The 13287-nt window shown below is 49.3% G+C and overlaps 1 protein-coding gene and 1 long non-coding RNA gene across 2 annotated transcripts in view; one reads left to right on the forward strand and one right to left on the reverse strand.

The window, feature by feature from the left end:
- LOC138567150 (uncharacterized) overlaps positions 1-13287 on the reverse strand; it is a 445111-nt gene that overhangs the window by 363819 nt on the left and 68005 nt on the right. The gene's annotated exons all lie outside the window — the stretch shown is intronic.
- Positions 1-13287, forward strand: part of LOC138567143 (transcription factor HES-1-like) — a 74812-nt gene that overhangs the window by 50442 nt on the left and 11083 nt on the right. The window contains exon 2 of the mRNA XM_069645074.1: positions 2741-2836. Within this exon, the coding sequence (XP_069501175.1) occupies positions 2741-2836 (96 nt within the window). The remainder of the gene's footprint in view (positions 1-2740; positions 2837-13287) is intronic.

Genomic DNA, 13287 nt, shown 5'->3' on the forward strand with positions numbered 1-13287 from the left:
TAAGCCAGGTATTGGAGGGGAGGTCATCTGCGTATGGCGAATATTGGGCGAGAGGTCATCTGCGTAAGCCGGGTATTGGACGGGAGGTCGTCTGCGTAAGTCGGGTTATTGGCTGGGAGGTCGTCTCTGTAAGGCAGGTATTGGACGGGAGGTCGCCTGTATAAGCTGGGTATTGGATGGTAGGTCGTCTCCGTAAGCCGGGTATTGGACGGGAGGTCGCCTGCGTAAGCCGGGTATTGGACGGTAGGTCGTCTCCGTAAGCTGGGTATTGGATGGGAGGTCGCCTGCGTAAGCCGGGTATTGGACGGTAGGCCGTCTCCGTAAGCCGGGTATTGGACGGTAGGTCGTCTCCGTAAGACGGGTATTGGACGGGAGGTCATCTGCGTAAGGCGGGTATTGGACAGGAGGTTGTCTGCGTAAGGCGGGTATTGGACAGGAGATGTGCCAAGATGGGGGTGGAAGGCCCTAGCAGCTTTCGCAGAGTCCCCCAAGTCTGAAAGATAAAGGTTGAAGAGTGCCAGGGGCAGGACACATGCCTGTGGCATCCCTGATGAGTGCCCACAACCTTAGACTGGATAAGGACCGAGATGTGTCATGGGGCTGGGAAAGAATCAACCACAAGTAGCCGTGGACTCTGAAAGGTCACTAGAATTTGGACCATCTGTCCATCTGTCCACTTCAGACTCACACCTCTGGTCTAGGGTCTGTGACGACATAGAACACCGTCCGGGAGGACGTCCTCCACCATCACCATGTAGATTAGTACAGTAAGCACGCCTCAGCTGGCCGTCTAATAGGCACCCATCTCTGTGCCCATCTAATGGCTCCAGATGACATACTTCTCACCGGGCAATCCGCTCCTCATATGGCCCGAAGGCCCTCCAGACAATATATGACTGGTGATGAAGGTGGTAAGAAGACTCGCGGTGTGCAGGTTTGCCTGCTCACCATCACGCCGTGGCCTGCATCGCATCAGAGCCCAGATGTGGCATTCCAAATGGGCTCCGAGCCTCACAAGGGCCCCCGAGCAGCTGTCCCTATGTTAATGTTAATGTTAAAGGATATGTATATACCGTGCACTACCACCACCGGAGTGGTCCCCTGGCGCTCTGGCGGATCTGGAAAAAAAGTGGGTCGGTTGGGGTACGTTATTAGGGCAACGTTTGGAGAAAGGGCAAGAGAGCTGTGATGTGCTGTTGGCAGCTTTAGTTCAGTTACCACCATTCACTGAGCTTCTTGGTGTGGTATACATTCGGTATCTGTCGTGTGCTGTTCTGTAAGGCTTTGTTGACAGTCTTACCACAGAAACATATTTTTTAATGAATTAAATGTGCACTTCATGGCAAGTTGCAGGAGGCCTTTGCTGGCACCCTCAGGCTGCCCCTTCCCAATCCTCCTTTGCAGGTCTGATCACCCATTGCCATTTTATTGCGCTTTTTTCTTTTTACAGGTTGCCTTTGCTGGCATCTTCATCTTCAGCCTGTCCCCTCCTCCTGACCTCTTGCAGTATCCAGCAGCATTTTGATCACCTCCTTGCCTGTTTATTCCAGTTTTTGTCTTTTTACAGGTTGCCTTTGCTGGCACCCTCAGGCCGTCCTTTCCCAATCACCTATTGTAGTATCCAGCAGCATTTTGATCACATCCTTGCCTGTTTATTCCAGTTTTTTTCTTTTTACAGGTTGCCTTTGCTGGCATCTTCATCTTCAGTCTGTCCCCTCCCCATGACCTCTTGCAGCATCCAGCAGCATTTTGATCACCTCCTTGCCTGTTTATTCCAGTTTTTGTCTTTTTACAGGTTGCCTTTGCTGGCATCTTCATCTTCAGTCTGTCCCCTCCCCCTGACCTCTTGCAGTATCCAGCCGCATTTTGATCACCTCCTTGCCTGTTTATTCCAGTTTTTGTCTTTTTACAGGTTGCCTTTGCTGGCACCCTCAGGCCGTCCTTTCCCAATCACCTATTGTAGTATCTTTGCAGCGTTCTGATCACCGCCTTGCCTTTTTATTCCGGTTTTGTCTGCATTAGCTCCTTGCTGCAGAGAGCAATTTATAGCTTGTCAGTGGCTATTTAGTGCTCCAGAACACAGCTGGCTGCCTGTCCCGTGGTAGTCGGCAGCTATTAACCCCCTCGCCGCATTCCCTTTTCTCTATTATAATTGAATCCCTCCAGGGTGTTCCAGAATTTTTTCCAAACTGCGGGAAAGGTTCCTCCAAACATCCTGTTGAAATGGGTCACCCACGAGCCCTAGCATATCTTCACCCGGCCCTGCCGGGATGATAAACGCGCTCATGAAACATTTATCTTGGAAGTTTTTATATAGCCCCAGATGATAACACAGGGCTATTGGGTGGGTGGCTTCCTGCATCCCAACTGGTTAAAAAACAATGGGGAGTCGAGGACGAAGGGTTCAGGGGGGGCTCATCAGTCACAGCTTGTGAATAGCTTCGACCGCTCTGTGTCCTATAAGGAGTGTATCAACCCCCCCCCCCCCCCCCCGCCCCCCACCCATTTCCACATCTCTCAACCTTTTAAGCCGCCAGGTTGGGGGTGAAAACAGATCATTTTGTATGCTTGCGAGCCCATTTAAGTCTATGGACGGGCAAAGGGATTGGTGGGTGAGTGAACTAACTCCATGGCGGGTGGCATCTGGCAAAAGCGTGTGTGTTGAGAGGTATGCAATAACTGTGGGGCTCCAGCAGGCACAAGCAAATAAAAAAGAGGTTCTGTTATTTCCTTTATGCAGTCGTCCAAGCCCCTCGTGGAGAAACGTCGGCGTGCCCGAATAAATGCCAGCCTCGCCCAGCTGAAGCACCTTGTGCTGGAGGCACTGAAGATACAGGTGAGAGCCCTGGCATCACAGAGAGGACATGCTTGGCACCGAGGACGGCATGGCCACACCTGTACAGAGCCAACCCTTCCGTGCACCCGTGGAATTAACACACCTGTACAAAGCCAAGGGTTGCTTGCTCCCTTGACATTACCACACCTGGTACAGAGCCAAGCATGTACTGTACCCATGACATGGCATGATTGCACATGTACAGAGAAAAGCATTCCCTTCACCTCTGGCAATAACACACCTAGTAGGGAGCATTTCCTGCACCCATGCAGATGGAGTAGACACGGTAGACCGGGTAGGGCATGAGTGGGCAAGGCCCCCCCAAAATCTGTAAATGCCCACTCAGCAACTCTGCGTGGGCATTTACAGATGTTAATGTCATTGCGGTGGGCCCAGCTACGTTAGCTTCAGGCCCTACTTGTTAGACAATCCTGGCTGCGCCTCTGCACCCATGACATGGCATTGCCGTATATGTACTGAGAAAAGCATTCCCTTCACCTCTGCCATTAACACACATAGCACAGAGTCAAACATTTCCTGTGCACATGACAAGTCATTACTGCACATGTACAGAGAAAAGGAGACCCTGCACCTCTGGCATTAACACACCTGGTACAGAGCCAAGCATTTCCTACACCCATGAAAGGGCATGACCACCCATGTATGGAGAAAAGCGGTCCCTACAGCTCTGGAATTAACACACCTAGCACAGAGCCAAGCATTTCTTGCACCCATGAAGTAGCATGACCACACATGTACAGCGAAAAGCATTCCCTATACCTCGGGCATTAACACCTGGTAGAGAACCACACATTTTCTGCATCCATGATAGGGCATGACCACACATGTACAGAGAAAAGCATTCCCTGCACCTCTGGCATTAACAAACCTAGCACAGAGCCAAGTATGTTTCTGCACCTATGATATGGCATGACCGCACATGTACAGAGAAAAGCATTCCCTACACCTCTGGCATTAACACACCTGGTAGAGAGCCAAATATTTCCTGCATCCATGACATAGCATGATGGCATATGTACAGCAAAAAGCATTCCCTAGACCTCAGCATTAACATACCTAGCACAGAGCCACGCATTTCATGTACCCATCACATGGCATGGCGCTCATGTACAGAGAAAGCATTCCCTGCACCTCTGGCATTAACACAACTTGAGCAAAGCCAAACCTTTCCTGCCACCATGACATGGAATGACCGCACATGCACAGAGAACGCATTCCCTGCTCCTCTGGCATTAACACACCTAGCACAGAGCCACATATTTCTTGCACCCATGACATGGCATGACCGCACATGCACAGAGAAAATCATTCCCTTCACTTCTGGCATTAACACACCTGGCACAGAGCCAAGCATTTCCTGCACCCATGACATGGCATGACCGCACATGTGCAGAAAAAAACATACCCTACACCTCTGGCATTAAAACATCTAGCACAGAGCCAAACATTTTCTGCACCCATGACATGGCATGACCCCACATGCACAGAGAAAGCATTCCCTGCGCCTCTGGCATTAACACACCTAGCACAGAGCCACACATTTCTTGCACCCATGACATGGCATGACCGCACATGCACAGAGAAAAGCATACCCTACACCACTGGCATTAACACACCTAGCATCAGAGCCAAACATTTCCTGCACCCATGGCATGGCATGACCCCACATGTACAGAGAAAGCATTCCCTGCTCCTCTGGCATTAACACACCTAGCACAGAGCCACACATATCTTGCACCCATGACATGGCATGAACGCACATGCACAGAGAAAAGCATACCCTACACCTCTGGCATTAACACACCTAGCACCAGAGCCAAACATTTCCTGCACCCATGACATGGCATGACCCCACATCTACAGAGAGAGCATTCCCTGCTCCTCTGGCATTAGCACACTTAGCACAGAGCCACACATATCTTGCACCCATGACATGGCATGAACGCACATGCACAGAGCAAATCAATCCCTTCACTTATGGCATTAACACACCTGGCACAGAGCCAAGCATTTCCTCTACCCAGGACATGGCAGGCCCGCACATGTATAGAGAAAAGCATTCCCTACACCTCCTGCATTAACAGACCTAGCACAGAGCCAAGTATTTCCTGCACCCATGACATGGCATAAACACAAATGTGCAGAGAAAATCATTCCCTTCACCTCTGGCATTAACACACCTGGCACAGAGCCAAGCATTTCCTGCACCTATGATATGGCATGACCATACATGTACAAAGAACAGTATTCCCTGCACGCCTGCCATTAACACAGCTAGCACCGATCCAGGGCTGTCCTGTACACATGACATGGCATGACCACACATGTACAGATAAAAGCATCCCCTACACCACTGGCACTAACACATCCAGCACAGAGCCAAGCATTTGTTGCACCCATGCCGTGGCATGACTGCATATGCACGGAGAAAGCATTCCCTGAACCCCTGCCATTAACACACCTAGCACAGAGCCAAGCATTACCTACACCCCATGACATGTCATGACTGCACATGTACAGAGAAAAGCATTCACAGCACCTCTGCCATTAACACACCTGGTAGAGAGCCATGTATTCCCTGCATCCATGACATGGCATGACCGCATATTTACAGAGGGAAGCCTTCCCTTCACCTCTGGCAATAACACACCTGGTAGAGAGCCACTTATTCCCTGCACCCATGACATGGCATGACTGCACATGTACAGAGAAAGCATCCCTACAACTCTGGCATTGGCAAACCTAGTACAGATCCAAGCATTTCCTGCACCCATGACATGGCATGATCGCACATGTACAGAGAAAAGCATTCCCTGCACCTCTGCCATTAACACACCTAGCACAGAGCCAAACCTTTCCTGCACAGATGGCATGACGCACATGCACAGAGAAAGCATTCCCTGCACCTCTGGCATTAGCACACCTAGCACAGAGCCAAACACTTCCTGCACCCATGGCATTGCATGACCAGACATGCACAGAGAATGCATTCTCTGCTCCTCTGGCATTAACACACCTAGCACAGAGCCACACATTTCTTGCACCCATGACATGGCATGACCGCAGATGCACAGAGAAAATCATTCACTTCTGGCATTAACCCCCCTGGCACATAGCCAAGCATTTCCTGCACCCATGACATGGCATGATCGCACATGTACAGAAAAAAAGCATTCCCTTCACCTCTGGCATTAACACACCTAGCTCAGAGCCAAACATTTCCTGCACCCCATGACATGACATGGCATGACTGCACATGTACAGAGAAAAGCATTCACTTCACCTCTGGCATTAACATACCTGGTAGAGAGCCATGTATTCCCTGCATCCATGACATGGCATGACCGCACATTTGCAGAGGGAAGCCTTCCCTTCACCTCTGGCAATAACACACCTGGTAGAGAGCCACTTATTCCCTGCACCCATGACATGGCATGACCGCACATGCACAGAGAAAATCATTCCCTTCACTTCTGGCATTAACCCACATGGCACAGAGCCAAGCATTTCCTGCACCCATGACATGGCATGACCGCACATGTACAGAAAAAAGCATTCCCTTCACCTCTGGCATTAACACACCTAGCACAAACCAAAACATTTCTTGCACTCATGACATAGCATGACTGCACATGTACGGAAAAAAGCATACCCTACACCTCTGGCATTAATACACCTAGCACCAGAGCCAAAAATTTCCTGCACCCATGACATGGCATGACCCCACATGCACAGAGAAAGCATTCCCTGCTCCTCTGGCATTAACACACCTAGCACAGAGCCACACATTTCCTGCACCCATGACATGGCATGACCGCACATGCACAGAGAAAATCATTCCCTTCACCTCTGGCATTAACACACCTAGCACACACCAAAACATTTCTTGCACTCATGACATAGCTTGACTGCACATGTACGGAAAAAAGCACACCCTACACCTCTGGCATTAATACACCTAGCACCAGAGCCAAACATTTCCTGCACCCATGACATGGCATGACCCCACATGCACAGAGAAATCATTCCCTGCTCCTCTGGCATCAACACACCTAGCACAGAGCCACACATTTCCTGCACCCATGACATGGCATGACCGCACATGCACAGAGAAAAGCATTCACTTCACCTCTGGCATTAACACACCTGGTAGAGAGCCATGTATTCCCTGCATCCATGACATGGCATGACCACACATTTGCAGAGGGAAGCCTTCCCTTCACCTCTGGCAATAACACACCTGGTAGAGAGCCACTTATTCCCTGCACCCATGACATGGCATGACCGCACATGCACAGAGAAAATCATTCCCTTCACTTCTGGCATTAACCCACATGGCACAGAGCCAAGCATTTCCTGCACCCATGACATGGCATGACCGCACATGTACAGAAAAAAGCATTCCCTTCACCTCTGGCATTAACACACCTAGCACAAACCAAAACATTTCTTGCACTCATGACATAGCATGACTGCACATGTACGGAAAAAAGCATACCCTACACCTCTGGCATTAATACACCTAGCACAGAGCCACACATTTCCTGCACCCATGACATGGCATGACCGCACATGCACAGAGAAAATCATTCCCTTCACTTCTGGCATTAACACACGTTGCACAGAGCCAAACATTTTCTGCACCCATGCCATGGCATGACCCCACATGCACAGAGAAAGCATTCCCTGCTCCTCTGGCATTAACACACCTAGCACCAGGGCCAAACATTTCCTGCACCCATGACATGGCATGACCCCACATGCACAGAGAAAGCATTCCCTGTTCCTCTGGCATTAACACACCTAGCACAGAGCCACACATTTATTTCACCCATGACATGGCATGACTGCACATGCACAGAGCAAATCAATCCCTTCACTTATGGCATTGACACACCTGGCACAGAGCCAAGCCTTTCCTGCACCCATGACATTGCATGACCGCACATGTACAGAAAAAACCATTCCCTTCACCTCTGTCATTAACACACCAAGCACAGAGCCAAGCATTTCCTCTACACAGGACATGGCAGGCCCGCACATGTATAGAGAAAAGCATTCCCTACACCTCCTGCATTAACAGACATAGCACAGAGGCAAACATTTCCTGCACCTATGACATGGCATGACCATACATGTACAGAGAACAGTATTCCCTGCACGCCTGCCATTAACACAGCTAGCACCGATCCAGGGCTGTCCTGTACCCATGACATGGCATGACCGCACATGTACGAATAAAAGCATCCCCTACACCACTGGCATTAACACATCCAGCACAGAGCCAAGCATTTCCTGCACCCATGGCATTGCATGACCACACATGCACAGAGAATGCATTCCCTGCTCCTCTGGCATTAACACACCTAGCACAGAGCCACACATTTCTTGCACCCATGACATGGCATGACCGCACATGCACAGAGAAAATCATTCCCTTCACTTCTGGCATTAACCCACCTGGCACAGAGCCAAGCATTTCCTGCACCCATGACATGGCATGACCGCACATGTACAGAAAAAAGCATTCCCTTCAACTCTGGCATTAACACACCTAGCTCAGAGCCAAACATTTCCTGCACCCCATGACATGACATGGCATGACTGCACATGTACAGAGAAAAGCATTCACTTCACCTCTGTCATTAACACACCTGGTAGAGAGCCATGTATTCCCTGCATCCATGACATGGCATGACCGCACATTTACAGAGGGAAGCCTTCCCTTCACCTCTGGCAATAACACACCTGGTAGAGAGCCACTTATTCCCTGCACCCATGACATGGCATGACTGCACATGTACAGAGAAAGCATCCCTACAACTCTGGCATTGGCAAACCTAGTACAGATCCAAGCATTTCCTGCACCCATGACATGGCATGATCGCACATGTACAGAGAAAAGCATTCCCTGCACCTCTGCCATTAACACACCTAGCACAGAGCCAAACCTTTCCTGCACAGATGGCATGACGCACATGCACAGGGAAAGCATTCCCTGCATCTCTGGCATTAGCACACCTAGCACAGAGCCAAACATTTCCTGCACCCATGGCATTGCATGACCACACATGCACAGAGAATGCATTCCCTGCTCCTCTGGCATTAACACACCTAGCAGAGAGCCACACATTTCTTGCACCTATGACATGGCATGACCGCACATGCACAGAGAAAATCATTCCCTTCACCTCCTGCATTAACAGACATAGCACAGAGGCAAACATTTCCTGCACCTATGACATGGCATGACCATACATGTACAGAGAACAGTATTCCCTGCACGCCTGCCATTAACACAGCTAGCACCGATCCAGGGCTGTCCTGTACCCATGACATGGCATGACCGCACATGTACGAATAAAAGCATCCCCTACACCACTGGCATTAACACATCCAGCACAGAGCCAAGCATTTCCTACACTCCATGGCATGACTGCACATGTACAGAGAAAAGCATTCACTTCTCCTCTGCCATTAACACACCTGGTAGACAGCCATGTATTGCCTGCATCCATGACATGGCATGACCACACATTTACAGAGGAAAGCCTTCCCTTCACCTCTGGCAATAACACACCTGGTAGAGAGCCACTTATTTCCTGTACCCTTGACATGGCATGACCGCACATGTACAGAGAAAAGCATTCCCTTCAACTTTGGCATTAACACACCTGGTAGAGGTTTCCTGCACCCATGACATGGCATGACTGCACATGTACAGAGAAAGCATCCCTACAACTCTGGCATTAACACACATATCACACACCAAGGCATTTCTGGCATCCATTACATAGCATTACCGTACATGTACAGGAAAAGCATTCCCTACACCTCTGGCATTAACATACATGGTAGAGAGCCAAGCATTTCCTGCACCCATGACAGGACATGATCGCACATGTGTAGAGAAAAGCATTCCCTGCACCTCTGCCATTAACACTCCTAGCACAGAGCCACACCTTTCCTGCACAGATGACATGGCATGACGCACATGCACAGAGAAAGCATTCCCTGCACCTCTGGCATTAGCACCCCTAGCACAGAGCCAATAAACTCCTGCACCCATGAAAGGGCATGACCGCACATGCACAGAGAAAGCATTCCCTCCACCTCTGGCATTAACACACCTCGCACAAAGCCAAACCTTTCCTGCACCCATGACATTGCATGACCGCACATGCACAGAGAACGCATTCCATGTTCCTCTGGGATTAACACACCTAGCACAGAGCCATGCATTTCCTGCACCTATGACATGGCATGACCGCACATGTACAGAGAAAAGCATACCCTACACCTCTGGCATTAACCCACCTAGCACCAGAGCCAAACATTTCCTGCACCCATGACATGGCATGACCCCACATGCAAAGAGAAAGCATTCCCTGCACCTCTGGCATTAACACACCTAGCACAGACACAACAATTTCCTTCACCCATGACATGGCATGACCGCACATGTACAGTGAAAAGCATTCCCTTCACCTCTGGCATTAACACACCTGGTAGAGAGCCAAGTATTTCCTGCACACATGACATGCTATGACTGCACAGGTACAGAGAAAAGCATTCCCTTCATCTCTGGTATTAACACACCTGGTAGAGAGCCAAGAATTTCCTGCACACATGACATGGCATGACTGGATATGTACAGAGAAAATCATTCCCTTCAATTCTGGCATTAACACACCTGGCACAGAGCCAAGCATTTCGTGCATCCATGACATGACCGCACATGTACAGAAAAAAGCATTCCCTTCACCTCCTGCATTAACTCACCTAGCACAAACCAAAACATTTCTTGCACCCATGACATAGCATGACCGCACATGTACAGAGAAAAACATTCCCTTGACCTCTTGCATTAACATCCATGGTAGAGAGGCAAGCAATTCCTGCACCCATGACAGGGCATGACCGCACATGTGCAGAGAAAAGCATTCCCTACCCCTCTGGCATTATCACACCTAGCACGGAGCCAAGCATTTCCTGCACCCATGACAGGGCATGACCACACATGTACAGAAAAAAGCATTCCCATCAACTCTGGCATTATCACACCTAGCACAAACCAAAGCATTTCTTGCACCCATGAAATAGCATGACCGCACATGCACAGAGAATAGCATACCCTACACCTCTGGCATTAACACACCTAGCAGTGGGCCAAACATTTCTTTCACCCATGACATGGCATGACCGCAAATGTACAGAAAAAAGCATCCCCTTAACCTTTGGCATTAATACACCTAGCTCAAACCAAAGCATTTCTTGCACCCATGATATAGCATGACTGCAAATGTACAGAGAAAAGCATACCCTACTACACTTCTGGCATTAACACACCTAGCACAGAGCCAAACATTTTCTGCACCCTTGACATGGCATGACCGCACATGCACAGAGAAAGCATTCCCTGCACCTCTGGCATTAACACACCTAGCACAGAGCCAAGCATTACCTACACCCCATGACATGTCATGACTGCACATGTACAGAGAAAAGCTTTCACGGCACCTCTGCCATTAACACACCTAGCTTAGAGCCAAACATTTCCTGCACGCATGACATGGCATGACCGCACATGCAGAGAGAAAAGCATTCTCTTCACCGCTGGCAATAACAAACCGGGTAGAGAGCCAAGTATTTTTCTGCACCCATGACATAGCATGACCGCACATGTGCAGAGAAATACATTCCCTACACCTCGGGCATTAATACATCTAGCACAGAGCCAAGCATTTCCTGCACCCATGACATGGCATAACCACACATTTACAGTGGAAATTATTCCTTGCACATCTGCCACTAACACACCAAGCACAGAGCCAAGCATTTCCTGTACCCATGACATGGCATGTCCGCACATGTACATAGAAAAGCATTCCCTGCTCCTCTGGCATTAGCACACCTCGTCGAGAGCCAAGCATTTCCTGCACCCATGGCACGGCACAGTCGCAAATGTGCAGAGACAATCATTCCCGTCACCTCTGGTATTAACACAAGTGGCACAGAGCCAAGCATTTCCTGCACCTATGACATGACATGAACACACATGTACAGAGAACAGTAGTCCCTGCACGTCTGCCATTAACACAGCTAGCACAGATCCAGGCATATCCTGTACCCATGACTTGGAATGACCGCACATGTTCAGAGAAAAGCATTCCCTTCATCTCTGGTATTAACACACCTGGTAGAGAGCCACGTATCCCCTGCATCGATGACATGGCATGACCGCACATGTACAGAGGAAAGCCTTCCCTTCACCTCTGGCAATAACAACACTGGTAGAGAGCAACCGATTCCCTGCACCCATGACATGGCAAGACCGCACATGTACAGAGGAAAGCATTCCCTATAACCCTGGCATTAACACACCTGGTAGATGTTTCCTGCACCCATGACATGGCATGACCGTACATGTACAGAGAAAGCATCCCTACACCTCTGGCATTAGCACACCTAGTACAGATCCAAGCATTTTCTGCACCCATGACATGGCATGACCGCAGATATACAGGGAAAAGCATTCCCTTCACCTCTGACATTAACACATCTAGCACAAACCAAGGCATTTCTGGCATCCATTACGTAGCATGACCATACATGTACAGAAAGAAGCATTCCCTACACCTCTGGCATTAACATACAGGGTAGAGAGCCAAGCATTTCCTGCACCCATGACAGGACATGACTGCACATGTGCAGAGAAAAGCATTCCCTTCACCTCGGGCATTAACACACATGGTACAGAGCCAAGTATTTCCTGCACACATGACATGGTATGACCGCACATGTGGAGAAAAGCATTCCCTTCACCTATGGTATTAGCACACCTAGCACAGAACCAAATATTTCCTACACCCATGACATGGCATAACCGCACATGCACAGAGAAAGCATTCCCTGCACCTCTGCCATTAACACACCTAGCACAGAGCCAAGCATTCCCTGTACCCATGACATGGCATGACCGCACATGTACAGAAAAAAACATTCCCTGCACCTCTGGCATTAACACACCTAACACAGAGCCAAACATTTCCTGCAGGCATGACATGGCATGACCGCACATGCAGAGAGGAAAGCATTCTCTTCACCGCTGGCAATAACAAACCGGGTAGAGAGCCAAGTATTTTTCTGCACCCATGACATGGCATGACCGGACATGTGCAGAGAAATACATTCCCTACACCTCGGGCATTAATACATCTAGCACAGAGCCAAGCATTTCCTGCACCCATGACATGGCATAACCGCACATGTACAGTGGAAATTATTCCTTGCACTTCTTCCACTAACACACCAAGCACAGAACCAAGCATTCCCTGTACCCATGACATGGCATGCATGCACATGTACATAGAAAAGCATTCCATGCTCCTCTGGCATTAGCACACCTCGTCGAGAGCCAAGCATTTCCT

Source organism: Ambystoma mexicanum, chromosome 1p, assembly GCF_040938575.1.
Source record: "Ambystoma mexicanum isolate Mex_15411 chromosome 1p, UKY_AmexF1_1, whole genome shotgun sequence".
NCBI lineage: Eukaryota > Metazoa > Chordata > Amphibia > Caudata > Ambystomatidae > Ambystoma > Ambystoma mexicanum.